At 45.1% G+C, this 26,544-nt stretch overlaps 1 protein-coding gene across 7 annotated transcripts in view; it reads right to left on the reverse strand.

Annotated features, from left to right (window-relative positions):
* The window catches only part of LOC146835265 (HORMA domain-containing protein 1-like), a 1,528,718-nt gene that overhangs the window by 502,832 nt on the left and 999,342 nt on the right, over positions 1–26,544 (reverse strand). For 2 of the 7 annotated variants that reach the window (XM_085602854.1, XM_085602852.1), the window contains 2 exons: positions 9,083–9,463; positions 7,937–8,371 (listed from right to left, as the gene is read on the reverse strand). The exons of the other annotated variants lie outside the window; for them this stretch is intronic. In XM_085602854.1, the coding sequence (XP_085458980.1) occupies positions 9,084–9,463 (380 nt within the window). In that variant the 3' untranslated portion in view covers positions 7,937–8,371; position 9,083. Of the gene's footprint in view, positions 1–7,936; positions 8,372–9,082; positions 9,464–26,544 lie in introns of those variants that run through there. 7 annotated transcript variants of the gene reach the window in all.

Below are 26,544 nucleotides of genomic sequence, written 5' to 3' on the forward strand. Positions count from 1 at the left end.
ACTCGGAGAAAAGAGAAGGGAGTAGATCCGTGACTGCGGAGGTGTGACTTCCAGGCGAAGCCGAGGCACAGACGAGAAGGGAACCTAGATGACCATTGAGTGCAGGCTACATACGACTAAGGTGATGTCGACCCCTTTTTATTAAAGTGTACAACCTAATCTTTCACTTTTCTCTGCAGGTTATATGTGATATGGTGATGTTATGTGATCGTGTATGTAATGAATAAATAAAGTATCCAGTTTGTAGTGAACCAACATGTGCTATGTATTCTTGCATGAGAGGGTAGCCTATTCTTCTAGTCAGCTGTGACTTGATATGAACAGATGTTAACCCTGATCAGGTAAGTGGTAGCTGAATAAGGGAGGAAGGAGCCCCTCGAACCAGAGGACAAGTTGTGTTCTAGCTGGCAGTTCTTGTGTGATCTGACAAATAGTAATACTGATTCCCTTGTTGTATGTCGTGGTAATCATAGGATGAACTCGTGCTAAGGCTGCCGTCTGGGTAGGAAGTCCTGGGTCCATCTAGGACTGCGAGGCTGAGGCTGCCGTCTGGGTAGGAAGTCCTGGGTCCATCTAGGACCGCGAGGCTAAGGCTGCCGTCTGGGCAGGAAGTCCTGGGTCCGTTTGGGACCGCGAGGCTAAGGCTGCCGTCTGGGTAGGAAGTCCTGGGTCCGTTTGGGACCGCGAGGCTAAGGCTGCCGTCTGGGTAGGAAGTCCTGGGTCCGTTTGGGACCGCGAGGCTAAGGCTGCCGTCTGGGTAGGAAGTCCTGGGTCCGTTTGGGACCGCGAGGCTAAGGCTGCCGTCTGGGCAGGAAGTCCTGGGTCCGTTTGGGACCGCGAGGCTAAGGCTGCCGTCTGGGTAGGAAGTCCTGGGTCCGTTTGGGACCGCGAGGCTAAGGCTGCCGTCTGGGCAGGAAGTCCTGGGTCCATTTGGGACCGCGAGGCTAAGGCTGCCGTCTGGGCAGGAAGTCCTGGGTCCGTTTGGGACCGCGAGGCTAAGGCTGCCGTCTGGGTAGGAAGCCCTGGGTCCGTCTGGGACCGCGAGGCTAAGGCTGCCGTCTGGGTAGGAAGTCCTGGGTCCGTCTGGGATCGCGAGGCCGCCACTTGTATTATAAGAGGTCTTGGTATATATAGTAGGAATTCCCTGTCCTTAGGTGGTATATATATGTGGTTACTTATTGTGAATAGGCCCTAGGGAGGGGGTAACGTTCTGGCTGGGTTAGAGAGGCTCTGTTGAGCGGGTTCTATCTGATCAGAAAAACCCAAGCAGAACAGTCAGTTACGACAATGAGGACGTTATGGGAAGCCTTTAAGGTGACCATTCGGGGGGAATGTATAGGTCTGCAGGCTGGAGTCTTGAGGTCTCTCCATCGCACCATGGGGGTACTGGAGAGGGAGCTGGGAGATCTGGAGCATTCATGTAGTGTCCGGCCTAGCCCGACCGTCCTGGCGCAAATAAAGGAACATTTTTTAGCATATAACGACACTGCTGATCAAGAGGTTAGGCATCTCTCTAGGCGCAGTAAGGCGCGCTATTACGGAGAGGGTGGACAGCCGGGGAGGACGGTTGCTGCCCGCAACCTTGATCTGCATCGCAGGGCGCAGGTCGTGCAGGGGATTAAGGTGGATGAAGAGGTGCGGCATGACGCTGACGGTATTTTGCGGGCATTCTCTGATTATTAAACTGAAATGTATGATCGCCGGCCTACGGCTGGTCCGGATGAATTAGGACAATATCTAGATGATATCTCGCTGGTGTGGTTGTCGCGCAGACAGCAAGAGTTTCTGATGCACCGCCTAACACTGGGGGAAATACAAGATGCTATAAAAGCACTACCTGGTGGTAAGGCAGCGGGAACTGACGGGCTGCCAGCTGAATTTTATAAAGAATATGCTGACCAGTTGGCACCATGCCTGCTGCAGCTTTATGAGGAGGCCTACGAAACCCAATGTTTGCCGCCGACCCTTCGGGAGGCGCTGGTGGTCACCCTTTTAAAGCCTGACAAGCCACCTGATCAGTGCGACTCGTAGCGCCCATTGTCCCTAATAAATACTGATGTTAAAATTCTGGCAAAGGTATTGGCCACGAGGCTCCAACTTCTCCTTCCGGTTATGGTGCACCCGGACCAGTCGGGGTTTATTCCCACTCCCTCCACGTCCCACAACCATATTCGCTGTCATGCATGTGTTGAAGCCCACGCTTCCGGCAGTGGCGGTGCTACTCGACGCTGCAAAAGCATTCGATTCTATAGCATAGTCCTATATGATTGCGGTCCTTCATCGTATGGGCGTCCCGTTTGTGTTCACGAACTGGATTCGACTGCTGTATACTATGCCGGAAGCCAGAGTTTGAATTAACGGTCACCTTTCTGACAAATTTACGATTTACCGGGGTACTCGGCAGGCATGCCCGCTGTCGCCCCTGCTATTTGCGCTTGTACTGGAGCCCCTGGCTTGCATAATACGCAGAGGCACGCTGCGTAGGCATTGCGTTTTTTACAGCAGCCGCTTGCTGCTTCCATGTACGCGGATGACATGGTGCTGTATGTGCGTGAGCCAGCGCAGTATCTAGCACCGATTATCCGTGAATATATTCGGTTTGAATGCTTCTCTGGCCTTGGAATCAACTGGTGCAAGTCCACTATACTGTCTCTCACTGATATCACCCGGCCCTTCGATATGGAGTACCCGTTGGTGTAGGGGTTGGAGGCTGTTAAATACTTAGTAGTATGGCTGCATAGGGAACCGCAGACGGTCATTCAAGCAAATGTTGGCACAGCTGTTACCAGACTGGAGGAGCAGGTGGCTTGTTGGATCAAGCTGCCGTTCTCCTTCGCGGATCGCATAGCATTGCTGAAAATGATAGTGCTTCCGCACTTTCTAAATTACTTTTGTAACATCCCGGTACATCTTAACAAGCATTTTTTTGACACTCTTCGCTCCCTCCTGATCACACTGACGTGGGGAGGGCGGAAACCCTGCCTTCGGTGGGAAACGCTTACATTACCATATGACCAGGGTGGGTTTGCGGCGCCGGATTTCTATCTCTACTACCTCTGCGCTCAGGCGCAGTACGCCTATTACTGGCAGCATGACCCTGCATTCATCCCGTATGTGGCTGTGGAGGCGGGTGCGGTCCATCCTCTGCCCCTTAAGGCGATGATTGTAAACCCGTATACGGTGTACGAGAAGGGAGAATTCCACACAGTGCAGACTACCTCAAGCGCCTGGCGGAAATTGGGGCAGCGAGCGGGTAAATTACCGCTCTATGCTCCAAGCATGCCATTGCTCCATCACTCAGACCTCTCGGTGACTCAAGAGACGGGTACACTGCGAACACTGGCGGAGATGGGACTTGACGTCATGGCCGACGTGTCCCCTGGGGGTCAGTTTATAACCTCAGTAGACCTGGCGGCCCGTGGTGAGGATTCGACCATGCAGCTCTTTGTGTATACTAGGTTGCGATCTGCCATGCGTGCATTTAATCCGCACTTCCCTTCTGAACCGCCGACTCTTGGGGCACTGCAGCTTCTTAATACGGCTACCTCTAGAGCTCGGCTGGTGACAATGCTCTATACGGTGTCCCAGCGTGATAGGGTCTTGGTGGGGACTACGGCCCTGGACAATTGGAATATGGTGCTTCCGGAACCTCTCACGGAGGATGAATGGCTGGATAGCTGCAGCTTAACGGGCCGCTTGACGCCGAAAGGCAACCTGCGCTTGGTGCACTTTAAGGGGCAAATTTATGTGGGACTTGCGCCCCTTTTACGCCGCCGTTGTGTCACTTTTGTGACGCAGCGGCGGCCTAAACCCTGCGCCACGTTGCGCCCCATTTACATCGTGACGCATCTATGGAGATGCATCACGGTGTAAAACCCTGCGCCACGTGAAACCTGCGTCAGGTTTCACGTGGGCGTTTCGACACAGGGGGGGGGGGCGTTCCGTCACAGGAACGCCCCTGAAAAGTGACTCAGTGAAATCTATAAGATTTCACTGAGTCACTTTCCCAACGCTGATGCGTCAAAACCCTGCGCCTGCTTGAAGCAGGCGTAAGGCTTGACGCACCATGTTAGGGATAGGGTAGGTTGGAACAGTGCTGTAGTTGCGTCGCGCTTGCGACGCAACTTCAGCACTGCGCCAACCTTACGCTGGCAGATGCGTCACGTATCTGCTTGCGTGACGCGTCTTCCCTGGCGCATCCATGCTGATTTGCAGGGATGCGCCAGGGAACATAAATCTGCCCCTAAGTATCTGCATCAGATGTACTATACACCGGTGCAATTGTGTAAATTTGGGCTCCGCCAGTCCGATGCCTGTAAGCGATGTGGTGCGTCTGGGGCAGGATTTTATCACCTGGCATGGGAATGTCCAAAGATATTTGCTTATTGGGGTGAAGTTGTGAGAGTGCTCGGTCTGATGATTGAGGAGCTGCTGGACTGTCATCCACGGCTGTGTCTGCTGGGAGTTGGGACTAAGGTGCACCCTTCTAATAAAAAACTCGTATCCATTGCATTGCTCATGGCTAAGCGAAGAATCTCTCTCTGTTGGGAGAGCCGATTAGCTCCTACAGCAAACATGTGGCTGCAAGATTTAACATATTGCCGAGACCAGCTTGCCTGCTATGCGGAGGAGCTGCCGGCAGCAACGAGGCCACGGGACCTCTGGAACCCACTTACATCCTATCTATTGTCGCTTAATAATGACTGATGTCTAGACTGAAGTTGGTGGGATGCCCTGTTCATTTTTACTCTGTAGGTTGCTGCCCGACTTTCTGGCCTTGTCATTCTAGGACTGCTAGGGGACATGCTCTTGCGGTAATGTAAGTTCACTGTGACACCGCTAATTGCGTTACTCATTGTATTGATGCCATGAATCTGCCAACTTGCATAATTTTGTATTGTATCTGAAATACATGAATAAAGTTTAAAAAAAAAAAAAACTCCCAAGGAAGCCTTATAGTATCTTCCTACTTGCAGGTTGTAGACAGGACATGTATGTCTTTCCTTTATTTAACACATTTGCTTTGCTACCTCCCATGACATTAGGGTAGAAGGGGTGATTTGCTGATGAAAGGATTATTTGCTCATCCAATACTGACTCTGCAGTTCTTCATTGCTTTCTATGGTGAAATACATTAAAAAAGACTCCTGAGTTTCGGGGTGAGACAGATCTTTTAGGGCTGTACTAAGGATGCTGCTGCATATTTTGGACTTTTTTCATTTTGCTCATTTTTGCATTTATTGCCATGACTGAGAGGGGCATATCATCAAGGGCCATATCTCCGCTTTTTTGGCTTTAAAAGCCAAAAAAGCAGAGATAATATTATCGCCCTATTAACAAGGCGGCGCTAACATGCATTAGCGCATGTTAGCAGCCGTTTTCCCCACACCTCGCCTTGCATAGCTAACGAGATGCAAAGTAGGCGTTCCTTTATACAACAACATGAAAAAGGATCGCTAACTGTGCTTCGCGGTATTAACAAGCTGGCCCAGGACACCCATAGCGATATTGAAAGCCGTGCTAACCGCGGTTTTCGCTGGAAGCTAACGTTTGCTAAATTTCTGACTTAGCTATATGTATAAAGGGAGATGGATCGTCAGGCTAAGTTCACCATGGGCTATCAACAAGGAATTCCCTATCGCTGCAGTGTTATCGCTGGATTTCCAGCGATATACCCACATTTTTCCGCTATCACTGGATGAATTATCACCTCTGAGATTAGCATTGTTAATAACGCGCTAACTGGGCAATAACATCCAGCGATAGCCGGCGATAAATGGAAACGCGCTATGCGCGCTTTGCGATAGTCATCGCCATCTGTTGATAATATGGCCCAGAGTCTTTATTTCCTATTATTGATCTATTGATGTGAGCCATAATTTAATCAATTTTTGAGTATATAATTTCTTCTTATTGACTGTATTTTGTAATATTGTTTGGATCCTATTCCTCTCTCAATTCTTGAGATCACCATTGTTCCCAGCCTCGAAAACTGGACGCCACTAAATGTAGATGATCTAAGTGATAGTGTCAGCAGGCCCACAGTCTTTGGTTGATTTTGCAGGCAAGATACGATAATAGATCTTTCCTGAGATAATATTTTTCCCTGGTCTGCATTATTTTCACTGTTCCAGCATTCCAGAACTCTTCCGGAGCAAAGGAGTCTGAGTATTAGTAGGATGAAATGATTGTGGCATTTTGGTGGTGAAAATCCTATAGTGATTTGTAGTTGAGAGTGCCGATTTGTGTGGAGTCTTGAATTACACCGCATGTGATATTTTATGTTATGCACTTCTGATTTGTGGTTGAATAGGAGGTTTAATTACTGTAATGTTGATGTTTCTATCGAATCTGTGATTCCGAGAGTTATGATTTTTCATTGTGTTCATTTGAAGAGGCTGATTTTGTATTTGCATCTAAAAAGCTGTTATATTTTCAATGTTCATTGTTGGTTAAGGTAATTAGATTCGTCACAATCCAAGATCTTGAGATATATTGAGATTGTTTGCAGTGTAGTGTGTGTTGTGAGGCATCACATGGACCCTGGGATAGGGATTTTCAACTTTTAGGTTGAATCTGTTCTAGTCAAATTTAGTGGCTGTTTATCCTTTGGTCCACAGGAGTAAATGTGCTAATCAGGGATGTATTACCGCTGAACAGGAATCTGCCTTTGAATTTGTGAATGTCAGGTGCAGCAAAGGTACTGCTTCTGTTTGTATTGATTTGCATGATTTATTTCCTTATTTTTTTTATTTCCCATATATTTAGTTTGAGCAGACAAGATCTTTGAGTGTTGCGTGTTGTTGCAGTAAAAGTCATTATGTGCATGAGGGAATTGAGCTGCAATTGGCTAGCTGACGCTGAGAATTGCAAAGGGATTGGTGAGTTGCTGTTGTAGAGCGTGTTGTGATTGGTTTGCCTTTGCAATAGCCGCACTGTGATGGGTTTTTTCAGGCACATGCATCAAAAAGAGAGTTTGCGAGTCCTTATTTGCGAATTTTAAGGAATCGCAAATAAAGACTCGCAAAACACGATGCAACAAAAACATTGCGAGAATATTGCGAATCGCTAAAAATCGCTAAATAAATTGCGATTTCGGCATTTGCGAACTCGCTATTAGCGATTTCGCAATTAGCGAAATCGCTAATACCGAAGTCGCTTTTTGATGCATCCTGATGACATCACAACCAGGAAGTGAGCAGCACCAGCCTCATTTCCAGTGCACAGTGTCAGGGAGAGGAGGGAGCTGGCTCTGGGAGCAGAACAGGAGTGTGACAGAGACAGAAGAAAAACTTGTGATATCAAATGGAAGCCTCACAAACAGCAGAGGAGAGCCAAACAGGCAGGAAACGCAAAAATAAATTTGCAGAAAAAGAAATTGACACCCTCATTGAGGGAGTAGTCCACAGCCATGACAAGCTGTTTGGAAAGGCATCATTGAAAGTGGCAGAGCAGGAGAAAAGGAAAATCTGGCTCCGGATCCAAAACAGGGTCAATGCCATTGGGGTGACACACCGCACCATTGAAGAACTCAAAAAACGATGGTACGACTTGCGCAGTCGGGCTAAGGTGCGCATAGCTGACCGCCTGAAGGAGGCAAAGAAGACAGGAGGGGGAACACCAACAGACACTGGGAACACTCCCATGGAGGACTTGATTGAATCCACCATCCAGCCAGAAGCTGTTGTTGGTGTGACCCAGCTGGACACGTCCGGAGCAGCAAACACATCTGAAGGTAAGATGAATGTATGTTTTCTTAGTGTTACAAAATGTAAAGGTAGAACTCGACCATAGCACAGCCCAAGTGCAGACCCTGAACATCCAGTACACAATGCATTCAGTAGGTGAGGGGCATTATGGGAGATGTAGTCAGGTCAAGCAGTTAAAATGTCAAATCTCAGAGTAACAACCCAAAAAAGCTGAATAGAGTATATAATCATTTACAAAGGCAGAAATTTATTACTGTGCAATTAATATCACAGACATGAAATAATACAGTGTTGCACTGTTTCACCTCACAGATGCACAACGTGTAGAAGATGTGGATAGCGATTCCCCAGACATGCAGGACACCAGCGCAGGTGAACAGATGGACACACCTGTGGTGCAAATAAATCCCTCACGTCCAACAAAGTCACGCAGGGCTACTGTTCCATCCCTAGTCACCATGGAGTGTGAAGATGATGAGGCTGATGCAACACCAGGTGGCAGCCATGGCCAGACAACTTCCATCACACAAACACAACCACAGGTCCCCAGAACTAATCACAGAGCCCGGCGTAGGAGAGGAAGAGCACTCAGGACACAGCAGGAGGAGCAACCAAGTGATGTCTGGGGTGGTCTTGAGGGACAGATGCTCCGTATGCAGCGCCTGCAGACAAAAAACACACGATTAGTACAATTGCAAGTTGGCAAGATGGCTAGCAACATAGCAGTACTGTCAGAAAGTGTGCAGCAACTGAGCAAGGTGATGCATGAGGGAAATGTATCCCAGAAGAGACAGCATCGTCAACTAATGCTGCAATTGAAAATGTTTGCTAAATCAAACAATAGATTGGCCACGACAACTGCACTGCTGGCACGTAGGTCTGTGACCATGCAAACTGAAATGTGCCATTGGAGCGGCGATGTGGCTAAAGCACTGGACCAGGTCACAAATGCAGTTGATTTGCTAAATGCTTCCACAATTGCGGCCAACAATTCCACGCCCGAAGAGGGTAGTGAGGGTGGCTCAAGCCTAAGTAGTGTGGCAGTTCCAGTCCGCACTGCAGGAAGACGCAACACACGCAGCAGTACCCCCGCCGCTTCCAACATAACGGATGACAATGCTGGGTCTGACAGGCGTCTGGGTGTTCGTGGGAAAAAGCGCTAGACTGGCATGTACAAGTGCATTCCACTATGGTGACGTAACCATTTATTTGGATTTGACTTTTCACAGAGTGACAAGTGAATTGACATTTGCAAACCACTTATGTCCATTGCACTGGTCAGATTACAAGTGTGCTTGAACACTCATGGCAATTTTATTTAATTAAAGAATACTCTGATAGCAATAGTCAGTTTCTGTGTCATCATTACTCACCTCAGAAATAATTTTGTGTGATGTCAAATCTTCTCCTACGCCCTTCTGCTGCGCCTGCCCCTTGTGCTGCATGGTGTTGTGGCACTTGCTGGTTCCCATCCTCCGAATCGCTGTCAGACACCTCGATGTCCATTCCTCCCCTTGTCGCTATGTTGTGCAGCATGGCACATGCCGCTACTATCTTGCAGCATTGTTCAGGGTTGTACTTCAGTGCTCCACCGGTCTTATGTAGACATCTGAATCGGCTCTTCAACAGCCCAAATGTGCGCTCTATGATGTTCCTTGTCGAAATATGTGCTGCATTGTACCTCTGTTGATTGGCAGTTGTGGGATTGAGGTAAGGCGTCATTAGGTAATTACGCAAGGCGTATGCGCTGTCACCTACATGTAATGGAGCAAAGAGTCAGTGGCAGCTTCACATTGACATACGTACAATGACAGTGATAAACTATAACACATATTTACCAAGCAGATGTCCCTCTCCAAATTCTCCCCTGACAAGACGGGTGTGTATGCCACTTTGCCTGAAGATATAAGAGTCATGTGCACTCCCTGGAAATTGCGCAACAATGTCAGTGATAATGTTTTTGGCATTGCAAACAACCTGAATATTGAGGGAATGGTAAGATTTCCTATTTCTATATATATATTCCTGTGTTGCAGGGGGACATATTGCAACGTGGGTGCAATCAATACAACCCAAAACATGTGGGAAACGAGCTATCTGGTAGAACTCCTGTTTGGTTTTTGCAAGGTCAAGCGCGGTGGTAGGGAACTTGATATGAGACCCGATCACGGCCATCATGGCATCAAGGAATGCTTTCAATATTCTTGAAAGTGCGCTTTGTGACACACCTCCCGCAACAGCAATGACCCCCTGAAAACTGCCTGACGCCAGAAGGTGTAGGCAACATAGGACCTGCACATGCGTTGGGATGGCATTGGTCCTACGTGTCTGTCGTTGCATTATGGGGTCCAATTCATTGATTAGGTCATGGATCATTGCTGCATTGAGCCTATACTTGTCGTATATCTCATCCTCTTGCTGGCCTAGCAAAGTTATGCGGACTCTGAAGATGCGCTCATTCATTCGCCTCCGTCTCTGTGCGGCAGCCTGCAGCCTCATCCTCCTCGCCATCAGGTAAATCCCTGCCATTGTGAACAGTGCTGGCTCATTCTGGGTGTGTTTAAATGGGTTTCAGTTGGTTTTCACCTGTCTGTGATTTGCACTCATGATTACCACCTGGTTGTGATCCTTCTTATTTAGCGATCGCTAATTTGCGATTTTCATGGAAATCGCTATTTGCGATTTGTCATGCATACATTTTGCGATTCGTTGTTTGCGATTCGGTAATTGGGACACGCTAATACCGATTCGCTATTTGATTCGCAGAATGTTTTGCGATTCCTTATATTTGCGAAAAAATGGATTTTCGCAAATATACAGTTGATGCATTTCAACACTGACTTTTGCGATCGCAAACGGCCTATTTTTGCGATTCGCACCCTTTGCGATCGCAAAAAGGTTTGATGCATGTGCCTGTTTGTTCCTTAGTTTCGTTTTGCGTGTTTAGTGAATAATTTGATCAGGGGAAATAAGTGCTGGATTTCCAAAGCCTAAAGTTTCTAAAGTCATTAGAATTATGCAAGGTGAAAAAAGTCCTCTTGTAGATATGCCTGCCTTTTAAATAATGACGCACATTGGCTTTCATACGTGTGTATAGTTGAAAGTCTTGCACAAGTTCACATCGGGTGACAAGCACAGACATTTTCCTTTAGAGGGTACATTTAATACTAGGAAGGTTGATTACCCTTGATGTAACGTGTGAAAGAAAGCCGCAATCATGCCCTACACAACTTGAAGCACATTGGGGCATATCAACAACAACCGGCGATAATTATCTCTAAGCGCACTTAGCGCTAGGATAATTATCGCCGGCTAGCGTGAATTTTTATCGCTGAGATAGCGTGCTATCAGCAACGCTTATCTCAATAGCGATAAAAATACTCACGCTAACAGGCTAACGTGAGATTATCGCTGGAAACCTTGTTGATAGGGACAGGCAAACTTAGCCATGATATCCTCCTTCCATAGGATATCATGGCTAAGTCAGAAAAATACCAGACGTAAAAAAGCAGCGTTACCCCGCGGTTAGCGCTGCTTTTTTTGTCTCTAACAGGGTTAGCGACATTCTTGATAATAGGAGAAATGTCGCTAAGCGACATTTCTCCTATTATTGTACTCTGGAACGCCCCCTTTGCATCTCATTAGAGATGCAAGGGGAAGCGTAGAGTAAAAGGGTGCTAACATGCAAATTTGCATGTTAGCACCCTGTTGTTGATAGGGTGCTAGTTTTATCTCTGCTTTTTTGGCTTTTAAAGCCAAAAAAGCAGAGATAAAGCCCTTGTTGATATGCCCCTAAATGAGTGGGATCAAGTATCAAAAAAGAAAAAAATGAAGAGAATGCAGAAGCAGGTAAAAAATATAGGGGCATATTAACACGGTGGCGCTATAAAATTATTGCCGCTTTTGCGGACGTTTTCGGCCGAAATGCGGCGATAATTTTATCGCCTTATCAGCAAAGACACGCTATCGCGTGTTTTGGTGACTTAGCGCCCGTTTCCAGCATGCCTAACTTTGCATCGCCAATGAGATGCAAAGTAGGCGTGGCTGTGAAACCAACCAGGGAAAATATCGCGAAGGCGGCTTAACGTCTGTTAAATTCCTAAGGCATACTTAACATGGGGGGGTGGATTCTGTGGCTAAGACCACAGGCCCTATCATCTAGGATATCGCCGTTTTCCACCATGGAAAACGGCGATATCCACACTATCTCTGGAATTTTTATAGCCTGGGCGATGCGCGTAGTTGACAACGCGCTAACCAGGCGATAAATTCCAGAGATAGCCATCGATAAATATGCAAGCGCTAATCGCGCTTTGCGATATTTATCACCAGCCCTTGTTAATATGCCCCATAGTGAGTCAATGGTTAGAGTCAGATAGGGCATGCAGAAAAAGGCATGGAGAGAAGAAACAATGCAAGGTGTATGTGTATTTCTTGCAGTAACTAGCGTGATTGACGAGAAGAAACATGAGATTAAATCTGATGATTTTAATATTAAAAAAGCAGAAAAGAAATAAAGATAATGATTCTAATGAGGAAGATAATTTCTTAAATAATCTGTTAGACTCTAGACCTCCTCCTTACACTCATGATGCTTGGACCCTAAGACGGCCAACAATGCTACTGGTGTAGGGGATTCAAGTATAGGTATGCATGCATTAACCATTGTGAACGTTCACCTTAGATTCTTCTGCTTGAAAGTGCATTGCCATTTATACCTGGTCCATGTGGCACCACAACTACTGTTGACACAATGGTCCCTGTTATTGAGACTCTTGCTACTACTCTACCCTAAAGAAAATACATTAATATTGCCAATTTGAAAAATTAATTTGGAGACAATCTGTAAAGTACAGTTGATACAGAAAGGCTGCTTGTGTACAATTCAGTTGAGCTGATATATTTGATTAGGAAAGCAGCTAGGTGTGCACGTGAAACATTTAACAGACTTGAGGACACAGCAGGAGAAAGTGACATTGATCTGTACAAAAATAAGAGACTGCCTAAAAACTTTGGAATAGAGTGAAGCAGCTATTTGAAACGATCGACCTACTGCCTTTGCAAGCTTACATCAAGCATTTGATCGATTCCATAAAAGGCTGGAGACATCTGAGAAAGTACAGGGATAAATGGAAGAAAAAGGTTGGTTCTGATAGAGCGCCACGTTATTCAGAAAATTGTAGGGGTGCATCATATTCACCGTTAGTCCGCACCCGCATATTAATCGAAATTGTATTAAGGTGTGACTTAGAAATGTATTACTTAAATCTGCTTATAATAGTATGATCAGACATGTAACCATGCGTTTCATGAAGAGCAATGTCATAATTTACTGCAAATGAATTTTAGTTAACGCATAATGATTGGTTTCCATGTAATGCAGTGCATTAGGTTTAAACGTGCACCATATTAAAGTCTGCACATGTAGTTTGCTTTTTCATATATAAAGTGTAACGAAGTTAACGCTTTTAATGTGATTTTAGAAGCGTAGGTTTAAAAATGTAAAGGCCTGATCGCATATACGTTTGAAGAGAAAGGCCTGTTCATTTCTTATGTTAGCTAAATGCTGTTGGCCAAAAATGATTTCCCTTGGTAAGGCTTTGGGTTTCAGGATGTTAGAAAATCTTAGAGAAGTGGAAAGTTTCTCGTTCTCATGTTTCTGTTGCAGGTGCAAGGACACTTAGCTCGTTAAGAGAGACTGGGCCTTTGTTTTAGAAGTTAGGATGGTACCAGAAGCCAATATGGGAGTACACCGGAATTTAAGGATGATGCGTTCGGCAGAGCAGGTGCCTGGGACCCAAGGACAAGATAACCGTCGCTGGATGGGATACAAGTATCACAGGAAAAGTACTGGAAGAAGACCTGGCTGAAGAGGTGTGCCGGAGGGCGTGTTCTATGTTTTAGGATTTTGTATTAGGGACAGTGCCCCGGGGGTTGAGCAGTTGAGGCTTAGATGGGAAGCTAGAAGGAGCTCTGACTAAGTGAGTGTATTTCTAAGGAAGACTTCACTGCTGACACCTTTTTACTCTCTTGCCTGGAAGGGAAAAAGCTAAGTAGGGATGTCATCTTAGAGATAGAGTAGAGATAGACTAACTGATTTTCTTTTAGGCTAATGACTTCAAATATAGAGACTGGAGTAATTATCACATTTCTAATGCTACTGGAATTGATTATTCTTCTTATTCGGATGAGACTTCTGCGTAGGATTTCTTTTGTATTAGTGTCCATTTATTTGCTTCACCTTGTACTGAGGTGTTTGTATGTCCAATTATTCTTGGTTGTAATAAATTCCTAAAATTTGAAGATTCGGAGTCAGTGGTCCTTTAGAGATTAACCCTAACTTATTGATTATGTGTTAAAAGTTGGTTTTCTTCCCTCTACACTATTTAGCAGATAAATAGATCCTGGCGACCTGAGAGGATGGTAAGGTAGATAAGAATCCGGCGTCATCAGTTCTAAAAAGAAAGACTGATACAGAAAAGGAGGTTTGCTTATCCGATGCTGATTGTGCAGTTCTTCATTGCTTTCTCAAATTCAATATAAAGACCCCTAAATTTGGGGGTGAGCCAAATCTTTTGGTGTCTACTAGGGATGCAGGAATCTCTGTAGTTTTGCTACAGATTTTTTGACTCATGCTGGCTGCTGATCACTTCGCCAGTAACATAAATTGAGATGCCACACGCTTCGCACAGCGGACACGCGCAGCGGGTGCGCCAAAGGCAAGCCCGTCTGCGCCCGTCTGTAGCCAGGGACCATAAACCCTGCCCATTTTTCACCGCATCCTAGGAGCTACAGCCCCAACTCTCTCCTTAATCTGAGAGGAGCAACCCTTGCTAGCTGCCAACATTCTTGGAACGTGGCAGATAAACACATCACCTGCACACACTGTGGATTCCATTTCCAACCCGCCTTACATACCAAAAACACCCAGCGAAGTATGTACCTCCTAAATTGTAGGTCACTCCCCAAACACACCACTGAAATTGCTATGCTCTTGGAAGAACTCAACTTGGATGCTCTATTCCTAACAGAGACCTGGCTCAATGCAGAGTCAGAACCGGATCTCATCCAGACCCTCCCTCAGGGATATCACATACGAATAGAAGACCATAAAGAGAATAGAGGAGGAGGCCTAGCAGTCATCTATAAGGATTGTTAAAGGTACTGCAGCACTCCCAACTTGATACCAGACTGTGAAAGTCTCTCCTTTGGCATTGATTTCTCCCCCACAAGTACCTTCTCTGGTCTACTTGTATATCGTCCACCTGGGGCCCTGGGACAATTTCTAAACACCCTCCCCCTATCACAGCCGATCTGGCATGTAGGCCGTCTAACTTCACACTATTAGGGGATCTTAATATCCACTTCGACGATGCCTCGGATCACACACCATAGAACTGACCATGAGCCTCTCCGCATTACAACTTAAACAACTATTGTTCAAACCCACCCACACCAAAGGTCACTTACTCGATCCTGTTTTTAGTAACTGTGCAGATCTCACAGCGGGAACCCCTACCACGCTCCCGTGGTCGGAATACTTCCTGATCCCTCTTTCCTGGGTCGCCCCCGACCCCCACTTCCCCACCAACACAACCATTCGTAGGGAACAAAACTGGTCTAAACTTCCCCTGAACTGCTGGTTGACGGCCTTTGAAACCTCAAGACCACCCAATAACCCTAATCCCATTCTAGCCAACGAGGATTACAATAGCTGGATCTACAATTCCCTAGAGACTGTGTTCCCCATAAAATGCTCTGAAACAAAGCGCAGCGCCGCAACTGCATCCTGGTATTACCCCAGATTACAGGAAAGGAAACAATATTGTAAAAAATTAGAGAGGAAATGGCGACTGGATTATTCCACTTCCAGCAAAATCGCATACAGGGAGGCAATGAAAACTTTCAAAAATGAAATTAAAGCCTCTCCATCAACTTTTTTCGAAGAAAAAATTAAAGCAGCTGCTTTCATGTTTAAATAAATCTATCGAATTGCAAAAACTCTCCTCAAACTCCCTGAGAAGCCACCAAACACTATTGACGCACAAACCCGCTGCAACAACCTTGCAGAGTTCTTCTTCCAAAAAATACTAACTTTCTACACCTCCTTCTCCCCCATCCAGCTCGAAATAACCTCCGCCAATTTCTCAAATGCAGAACCCCGACCTTCAGCCACCCTGGATACCCTCCCCCCTCTCAATCTCTCCACATTAGAATCCATTATGCACCAGGTGAAATCTGGCTTCCCCCAAGACCCGGCACCCCCATGCACCCTGCTGCCAGCTATTGGCAACATTCTTCTCACCACACTTGACCTGCCCAATGCCTCAATCTCCTCCGGCATTGTCCCTCCCCCCTGGAAACGTGCCATGGTTAAGGCCCTCTTGAAAAAAACCTAACCTAGACCAAGACAACCCCAGTAATTATCAGCCAATCTCCCTGTAACCATGGCTGAGCAAGATCCTGGCGAAATATGTCAACTCAGTACTGGTAGAGTTCCTGGAGAACAATCATTTGCTCGATCTCTCCCAGACAGGATTCTTTCCCATGCATGGGACCGAAACCGCCCTTCTCGCGGTAACTGAAGAGGCCAGGAAGATCCTTGATCAAGGAGGCTCTGCAACAATCATCCTCCTTGACTTAAGTTCCGCATTCGACACTGTAAATCACGACATACTAATACACCGACTTACCAACTTAGGAGTTTCAGTAATGCCATCACCTGGTTCAAATCCTTCCTGGCAGACTGCTCTTTCCAGGTTTTTGAGGGCGAATTCACCTCCCCCAGCAAGCTACTAAGCTGCGGTGTGCCTCAGGGCTCCTCCCTGAGCCCCACGCTATTTAACATATATATGAGCCCCCTAGCTGAGATTGTCTGTCCTTTCGGCATAAAAATCATGACTTATGCCGACGACACTCAGCACGTGGTGGCCCTTAACCAGCCAAACACCACCCATAACAACCTGAATGGATGCCTGGAGGAGGTGGCTAAATGGATGACACTCTCCTCTTTAAATTTGAACGGAGACAAAACTGAGCTCATTCTCTTAGGTAATACCCCCAAGCTCATTATGAACTCACTGTGGCCCATCTGCCTCGGTCCTGCCCCAGCGCCCAAGGACCCAATCAAAAGCTTGGGCATCTGGCTGGATAACTCCCTCAACCATCAAGCAGCTAAACTTGCAGCCACCTGCTATGGTCTACTTAGGCTTCTTCGAAACATTCTTCCCCTACTTCCATTCCAGGCGAAACAGATTATGACCCAGGGTCTCATTCTATCGCGCCTGGACTTTGCGAATGCCCTCTATCTAGGGGCCCCTCAGTCCACCTTGCGCAAGCTCCAGGTCATCCAAAATTGCGCAGCCCGAACACTCCTTCAGATCCCCCGTCGACTCCCAATCAATCCTGGATTAAAGAACCTCCATTGGCTCCCAGTTAGGGAGATAATTGAATTTAAGGCCTTGTGCATTGCCCACAGGGCCTTCTGGAAGATGGGCCCTGCCATTAACCAATCGCTGATTACCTCCTATCACCCGAATAGACAGCTTAGATCAGCATCTTCCTTCCTCGCCATAGTACCCAGGATAAAAATAACTAGATGAGGTGGCCGCTCCTTTGCCTATAACTCGGCCAAACTCTGGAACTCTCTCCCCCCTCCACTTGCGGTCAGAGCCCAATCTGCTCCCATTCCGTAAGCTTTCAAAACTCTGCTCTTCAACAAACCTGTATAGTCCCTAACTGTATTCCTGCACGCGTTGTCTGTAGCGCTAGGACGCCTGAGGGTAGCTATCGCGCTTAACAAATGGTCTTTTCATTTAATTTAATTTCTGATTTTGTCAATTTTTGCATTTATTTCCAGGGCTGAAAGCCGTTATGGCAATTCGATTCATATGTTCTACGATTGATTATTTGATCTGAACTATATTTTACCTTCTATATTGTGTCATAGTAATTTTATTAAACCTTTATAGTTTTCTCTAAATTACTGATTTTCAACTCCCTTTTTGAGTCAATCCTTTCTTCTTTTTGACTGTATTTTGGCAATGATGTGTGAATCTTATCCAGTTTATAGGGACAAATTGCATCATCTATCCTTGAGGTCAATGCTTTACCAAACCCAACATACTGTGCATCACTAAAGACAGATTTACTAAGTGATAGTGTCATTGTGCCTGCACCAGTTTCGAGGCTAGGGCAGTGGTTTCGGTGACGGTGACTTGGACGTTGTCGGATTTTGCACCAAGCCTGGAGCAAGCAGCACTGTGCTTGAGGAATAGGCCTACCTGGGGCAGAAGACGCATGGCACGGTCAGCGTTGTGCCTTGGGGATGGATCTGTCAAGGTCCTGATTGGCATCCTTCGGGCCCAATGGCACGTCTGCTGAAGTACCAAATATTTTCTTCGCAGCCTCTCTCAACTGATGGAGTTTGGCCCCTGCATTAGTTCACTTGAGAGAGAGTTGGAGCAGGAACACTGCTGGAACCCTTTCCGCGGCCTGGAGGTACCCAGGGCATCGTACCACTCTGAATGGAGACCCATGCTTCGACTTCCTATGCTTTTTATAGGCTATCCACACTTACCTGAGCTCTGCGACTTAGATTTGAAAGGTTCATGTGAGCGGCGTCAGGAAAAGAGTGCCCAAGCCCTTGACTGAGATCGCTTCTTCCTGTAGAGTTCACAACAAACTTGGCTTCACAGTCGCGTTTGGCTTTGTAGTTTATCTTTGCACAGCAAGGACATGTCTCTTGAGTAATGTGGGGTGCTGAGGCGCCAGAGACCGACATCGTGAGTATCTGTCACCTACATCTATCAGAAACAGTTACGGCATGGCTTAAAAGCTTGTCGTTTTAGCGTTCATATCTGCACACTGTAAAAGATTTTTGAAGGAAAAAATAGTTGCCTGAGGGAAAAAAGTCTGATCATTCCTGCTAGCTTTGGATCCGCGTTAGAAGGTGTAGAAGAAAGGAACTGATGTCAATGTGTAAAGGTGATGCATATATGGGGGTCGAGCCCCAACGTCATATCCAGGATGGAACGGAGTCAACCTATGAGGAAATTGCTGAAAAGCTTCCAGACCCTGTCTGGCTCCAGGGAAAATTCACAAGGTAAGAAATCTGTAATTATAAGTCTCTATCAGAATTTTGAAGAATTTGCATCTGACTCGAGAATGACCTCTAGTTACGCCTTGACCTGTAGTAACGCCTTGAGGAACTGTAGCTTCATGAAAGAGTCTCCTTCCTTTTGCATCTGAACCTCTAGTAATGACTTGAAAGAATGCAAGTTTGTAAATAAATACATATATAAAAGGTTCTTTTATATACATATAAAGAGCCGTTCATCAAATTTCTTTATCTATTGTGCTGTTTCACTGACATTGACATTTTGCTTCTTCCTATCACAGTAAACAACATAAGAAAGTGGGCTTTAATATAAGTCTCTGAGATTACTGGCCACTCAAAAGTCAGTTTACTAAAAATAAGTTTAAAGGAGTAACATCTTTTAGTCAACCCTCTCAATCCATTAAGTTGCACAGTTGTTACTCATATAATACCCACACCCACCACAGCACACTTAGGGCCAAAATGTTTAGAGAAATAATGCAAAGCAGTGCAGCAAGTACAAATGAATGGGAGAGAGCAGCACTTCGCCATACCTACTAATATGTGATGCTGTTTTGGTCTGTCCCTGGCTGGTGATCTTTTGGCTGCCATGCAGCAACCCAGACATCCTTGATCAACAGGGCAAGTCTGTCTGCATTGTGTTAAATAGGACTGCAGCCATGTTAAATACGTCAACTTGTTGCTTTTGAATCAACAAGGACATCTAACAATTACTTGGGGTACTGTAGCTACGTGAATGGCAAAACCAGCTGGCTTTTGCAATACTTGTTCTCTGATTCAAAGCCAGCTGTACTAGCAGTCGATATACTCCTAATCAAAGGCAAAGCGAGCCAAATGTCAAGCCGTCCTTATAAGATCTGGCACATGCTTTCAACAAAGGTTGCTAGTAACAGATGGTAATGCCGATCATTTAAGTCATAAGTTAAGAAAATCCTAACTAATTGTGTTCCCATCAAACTGGAAAAAAGTGCTCCAAAGTTCAGTTGAAAGTTTACAAGCAGGTAGTCATAAAATCTACATCACCCTACTTGGGGTCCATTTATAATCGAAGCTCAAAATTTGTCACACATGTCGATCCGTAGGGCATTCCCCTTCATTATTGGTTGGTTACATTTTGAGCCTAAAACTGGCATATATTGTTCTATGCATTTGTAACATAATGTGATAAAAATCCACTGTTGGAGTCCTATTGTCTTTATCATATGATTTCCACAATAAATAAGCAAGGCCTATGCATTTGTAATAACTTTTCATAATAAAAAGCCCACACCTATGGCATTGGCATTACATTTCCCTGCACATCAGTTAAGCCTATAGCTGTTATCATTGGCTTTCCACCATAACCAAATCAGGCCTACTGTACTGAGCACGCTCTTTCTCACAAGGCAACTATCAGAAATACAGTTCATAAACCTTGAATAATTCCGTGCTGCCTGCGTGGACCCCGGGACACCTTCTTCAATACATTTTGAGAATCCAGGAAAGAGATCTGTATAGTCTTGATCACTGAAAGTCATTTTCCTTACATTTACAGTGTAGACTATCAGAAATGTATTTTCCTGGAGAATGCTGGCAAGAATTGCAGGAGGAATGTACTGAAAAAAGATTACAACACTTTGTCATAGGAAATGGCCTGCGTCTGGTAGTTACAGCCTCGTAGGCTAACACTAGTAAGTTTAAAACTTGACCTGTACCTTTAAGGACCCTATAGAGACCCAATCCCACAGTGTACTGCAGTGGAGGTGTGCCTCTGAGAGTCAGTTCTGTTTTACGCAATGCACAGGATAATAATACTGCTTGACAGAAAATAGATTCCATGACTTCGTTGTTAAGGACCCTTGCGGAAACAGCTAAGGAAATCAGCTTCCACGTTTTAAATTCCTGGGCTGTGGAATGCTGTGATGTAAAGCTCTCTCGCTAGAGCCCAATGTCTGTTTGAATCATAAGGTTCTTTGATTGTAGAGACAGATGTAAAGCTTTGAGAGCCAGTTCTAACAGATTTATGTAAGAAGGTTTCTCCTCTTGAGAGCACAGACCTTGACTAGTCAGATCGTTGATGTGGGCGCCCCACCAGTGATGCATCTGTGATGATAGTCTGAGATGGTGTTATTTTCTGAGACGGTACTCCCACCAGATTGACGTGCATTGATTGTCAGGAGAATCCGATCTTCCTAGAGATAATTGATCTTCTAGGCACATTTGGAGAGGTATCATATGTAGGTGTGCGTTTGGGACGATAGTGATGCAGGATGCCATTGATCCTAGAAGAGATGCCACCTTGCTAACCGTTGGTCTGGTCTGCTGCAAGATTTGACTATATTTCATTTGAAATTGATAACACTATTTCCTCCGAAGGATACATGCTTTCGTTTCCAGTGTCTAGAGTCGCTCTCAGGAAGGTGAGACACTGAACAGGTCCCGAGATGGACTTTTCTGCATTGCCCTGGAGACCCAGTTTTGCCAGAAGAGATGCTGTGGTGGCACAGTCTTGTTTCGCTTTGTGAGAAGAATCTGCTTTTATAAGCCAGTCTTTCAGGTTTGGATATACATGCAGCTACCACTGTCATGCACTTGGAGAAAGTCGAAAGAGCTAACTTTAGACCATAACGAAGTACGCGTACTCATAGTGGTGCGAACCTACCACAAACCTCAGAAACTCTCGGTGACACGGTAGTACAGGAATGTGAAACTACACATCCTGGAGGTCTACCGCACAGAGCCAATCGTTTCTTTATAAGTGCGGGAACATCTGGTAAAGTGATAGCATCCTGAAGTTCTCTTTCTTTATAAATTTGTTGAGGGACCTGAGTTCCAGAATTGGTCAGAATTGATTGAGTTGATTTTTCTTTTTGACAAGGAAATACCTCGGGTAAACTCCATTGTTCGTTTGATATTGAGGAACTTTTATGTTGCATTTTTCTGCAGTAGGAGAGCTGTTTCTTGTTTGAGGTCGCATAAATAGGCAGTCATGACTTATTATGGAAGGGCTGGTGGTGGAATGCTTGTGAAACCAAGTTCAGAGCCATTCTGAATAATGTTTAGGACCCATTTTGCTGTTGCTATATTCTTCCACTCTTCCAGATAAAATGTTACAGCTCCCCCCTCTGGAGTGGGAAACTGTAGAGGGGGTATGTGTTCCTCATTGTTCTGACTTAGAATCTTTTCCCTTGGTGTGAGATGACTTACGTTGTGAGGATCATCTCCTCTGGTATCGGCTCTAAAAGGGCCTTTGAGCCTGTCTTTGTTGTTGGTGATATTTATAGGGCCATCTAGGGGTTTGAACCATATGGTAGAAGCCTTGTTTGTCCCTGGGCTTGAATTGCTTGAAAAACTTATTTTGTTCTTCTAAGCCCGCTACTTTGAGTGTTTCAGCTTCATTCTTCACTCACAGCATTTACTCCTCTGTGTGCTGTTCGAAGAGGGAGGATCCAGAAAAAGACAAGTAGGCAATCATTAGTTATGCATTCTGGTTTTAAAGATGAAAGTCTTAACCAATATGTATGCCGTAGAGGAATGCCATGTGAAAATGCAGTGGCAGAAAGCTCAGCGGAGTCCAATGAGGTGCTGATAGACTGATTTGAGATTAGGGCACCCTTTTTCATTACCTCAAGATAGTCTTGTTGCCTGTTATCTGGCAGGTCAGCTATGAATGATTTCATGCTTGCCTAAATCTCCCGATGGTATATGCCCAATAATGCTGCTGAATTGGCATTGTGTAAATGTGTAGATGCTGTGCCACACATTTTATTCCCAATAGCATCCACCCTTTTGCTTTCTCGGTCCAGTGGTGCCGCGGTCTCCTTAGCAGAAGCGTGTCTTCTTCGCAATGCTGTAGCAATTATAGAATCCGGTTTAGGATGATTTATTTAGGAAGTCTGGATCTTGTGGCGCAGGTGTACATTTTTTCAACAGCCTCTGCATTGTGGATTTTACAGTGGCTGGAGTAAGAAATTATTCTTGAACGATATCCATAATACTTGGAAGCAGAGGTAAGAGAGGTCTCCGCGTATCTCTAGGTTGCACAGTTCCCAGTATCACAGACACAGATGGCTGTGGAGTATCAACTTGAATGTTAAATTTAGATGCTCCTCTGACTAGTGCATCTTGAAATGTGATAATATATTCAACCAGTGAAGCCCCAGATGGGGAGTGGAATGTAGAGGTCGGCGTATATGATGTTGAGGTTGTATCCGGATATCTTTTCCCTTATCACGTCGATGGAGATAATAAGTGTCTGGGGGACTGAGTTCTTGGGGGTGAGGTTTTGCCTGGGGATGGAACCTTCCATTTGCGAATTGGTGACATTGAGGTCGCTCTGTGTGCTGTTACATAAGAGATATGTTTAGAGGATGCAAAGGAACCTGTAGAGTATCATTAGGTGGAATAATGGGGTGGATTGGTGGCAGACTCGTGTCTTGGTCAGGTGATAGAGGGTGCATACATTTAGATGATCCTGACCAATGTGAGGAAGAAGAAATCTCCATCTGAATGACATTAGTCATCGAGAGTGGAGTAATCCACGACGTACACTGTCTCTTAGACACAGCTGTAGTCCTCGGTAGAAAGATATGTCTCTTTAACACCAGGTGGGAATGCAGCTTTGATAGTTGAGATTTCAACACTGAATGGCATGACCTTAAGTGATGTGATTTTGACATCGACTGGTGAGATCTCTACTTCGAATGATATGATGCCGATGCTGAATGAGAGTGCGAAGGCGGTGCCATGCCTGCTTTGGCGTTGAGGAAGGTTCTGTCACTGATCTTGACGTAAAACGGTGATGATGTAGAAGTTCTGTTGATGTTGAGCCTTCCTTTGAAGACAAGCCGGATGGGACAAGGTCTCTCGATGTCGATGACTTTGATGCCAGCGCATGGCAGTGATGCGAATGGTGATGGTGCCGGTGTTGAGAGGGGGATTTTTCAGATTAAGATCGCCTCATTGGGGATTCGGTACCTGTTTTTTTTTTACATTATTCATGAGTGTGGTGTGAGGAAGAACTCTCCAATTTTTTTTCTTTTCTTCCTTTCTTTGTCTGCTTTCAAGTCTTCAATCCAGCCAAGCAGCCTGATATCTTCCCTATCTTTTAGTGTTCTTTTTGACATTTTGCTGCAAATGTCACATCCCTCTGTGAGGTGCTGAGGAGATAAACACACCACACAAACCTTGTGAACATTAGAAGAAGCTTTCTTTCAGCCACAGGAAGGGTCCTTCATGAAGAGAGCAGGCATTTTGACAATAAGTGTTGTCCGAAAACTTGAAAGAAGAATTTACTCAACAAGAAAAGTGTCAAGTACAGTAGCTTTAAAAAACTTAGACGATTTCCCAAAGTAATTTGGTGCAAAAAAAACCCCACCTGAGGTGTTCTGAGATCCTGCCTGAAGGAGCTAGAAAAAATCACTATCACAGGCAAACCTCCATTGCAGTGCATTCTGGGATAGGATCTCTCTAGGATCCTTAAAGGTACAGGTCGGGTTTGGAACTTAACAGTGTTAGCCTATATGGCTGTTTTTTTCCTATCATGCTGTATCTACCAGGCACAGACCTTTTCCTATGACAGAGTGCTGTAAGCTTTTTTCAGTACATTCCTCCTGCAATTCTTGCCATCATTCTCCAGAAAATACACCTCTAACCTGTAAGTGTACAGAAAATGACTTTCAGTGATCAATTCTATGCAGATCTCTTTCCTGGATTCTCCATATGTATTGAAGAAGGTGTTCCTAGGTCCGCCCAGGTAGCACAAATCCATGTTTCAGAAATAACAATCAACGGGAGGGGATGAGGTAGAGATACAGGAGTTTATTTGCATACAAGAATAAATAATTCACAAGTAACAGGACATGAAGGTTTAAACTTTAATATTTTCAGTGTCTGTTGGATGTTGAGTCGCGGAGGTGCGAACATGTTGGAGTGCTTACTCGGTTGTCTGTGGGGATTAAATGAGGGGCTCAATTGTGGAATGTGTGTAGGAGGATTGTTAATATCGGGTGAGGGAAATCTAGATTGGCCGAAGGGAGCCGTGACACTGGAAAGGAGTATGTATGTAACCTAGCTAAAAAAAAGGTAGCATAGCGCTGTAAAGGGTTAAAGGCATACATTAACAGGTAATAGGAGTGTTAGCTGGTCATTGGATTGTTAATGTATTGTGAGTTAATGTGCTTTAAGGAGGTGTGGTAACCAGCTTGTCTGGAGGGAGAATCCTTGTGAATACAGGGGTGTTGTTTCAGATCCTGGGGGCATTAAAAGAAAAAGACCTGCTGCCCCATATTTATTAGTCTCCAGTCTTATGATGGCCCAGCTGTGGGTGTGAAGAGAGATACCAGGGATGGTTTGTCTGTGAAGTAAGTAGGAGTGCTCGTCATGGTTACTTTGTAAATGATGCAACTGGTTTTAAGGATGGTGCAGGAAGGAAAGAGGAGCCAATTGAGTTGGATGATAATGAGAGGATGTGATCATATTTATTTTGGCCGAATATGAGGCGAGTTCAAGTTGTAGGACGTCTTATGGGGCCACGAGGCAGAGGGCTACCAAAACCCAGATGTAAGTGTTTGAAGACTTGCTCAACAGTTATTAAGTCACTTTCTGTACGATAATGTTTAACTTTCTTTAAAAAACGAGCTCCTACGAGGCTGTCTTAATTGTGTTTGGCAATGTGTCATTTGAGGGTGAGATGGGTGCCCAAGTTGAATCTTAGTGATATGGTATTGAATCATTAAGGTTTGTGGTATTCAGCCAGGTTTGTACTATGTCTTGCTTTTGGTCTTATAAATAACAAGAATTTTATCTTGATTGCTTCGCACTTCAGGTGGGCGCTGCACATCAAGGTCTGTAAGGGGTGCAGGAAGTGTTTGTGATGCTGGAAGACTGGAGCAAAGAAAACTTTCAGGCAGAGTTGTGTATCCTCTGCATATTGGTGAGTCTTGTTATCTGTCAGTGGAGTCCAAAGGGGCTCCATTGAGATGTTGAAGATGAGAGGAGACAATATAGAAGTTGTGGAGGATTTTGTATGTGATAATAATTTTTGGGGACCTGTTGGTATTCCTGTGAACACACTAGAGTTGATTGGAATGATAGAAAGAGAACCAGTAAAGGACACTGTCAATGAATTCCATTTCTATTTAAGATACAAGGGTGTAGATGGGGTTTGGATAGTCAACTGTGTTAAAGCCCAAACTGTTAAATGAGTGACGCATTGACAATTGTGAGTAGGGGTGAGATAACATCCCCAGAGAGAGCTTTGATAAAGGATGAAGCTAAAACTAAATCTTCATAGGAAGTTGCATTGATGTGTGAGTTGAGGTATATCTGCAAAATTTGTGAATCAATGACCGCTGTGGAATTCTACGAGAAGGGGTGACATAAGAGGGAAAGCAGACTTGGTGTTGCTGATGTGCTGTTTGATATTTCTGTTTTACTTAAAAAAAGAGGATGATGACACTACACTTGTCTAAGTCTTTGAAGGACTAAAGGTTTAGTCTTCTCTTCTGATTTGAGCTTGGTTTGTTTGCAGAATGCTGAGCAGGTAAATAGGGATGGTTGTGTGGTCAGCCCAGTCCAGCCTAGAAGTATAAGTGATTTACATTGGATTGTAGGTATGCTGAAAAGACAAAGTTGAGGATTTCGCCTTTTGGAGGGTATTGGCAGAGTGACGGTGTCTCTTGTTCTATTTGAGTTTGTATTGTCTGGGAGGTTGAAGTCTATCAAGATAGTGGAATG

This window comes from Triturus cristatus, chromosome 4_2 (genome assembly GCF_964204655.1).
Source record: "Triturus cristatus chromosome 4_2, aTriCri1.1, whole genome shotgun sequence".
NCBI classification, from domain to species: domain Eukaryota; kingdom Metazoa; phylum Chordata; class Amphibia; order Caudata; family Salamandridae; genus Triturus; species Triturus cristatus.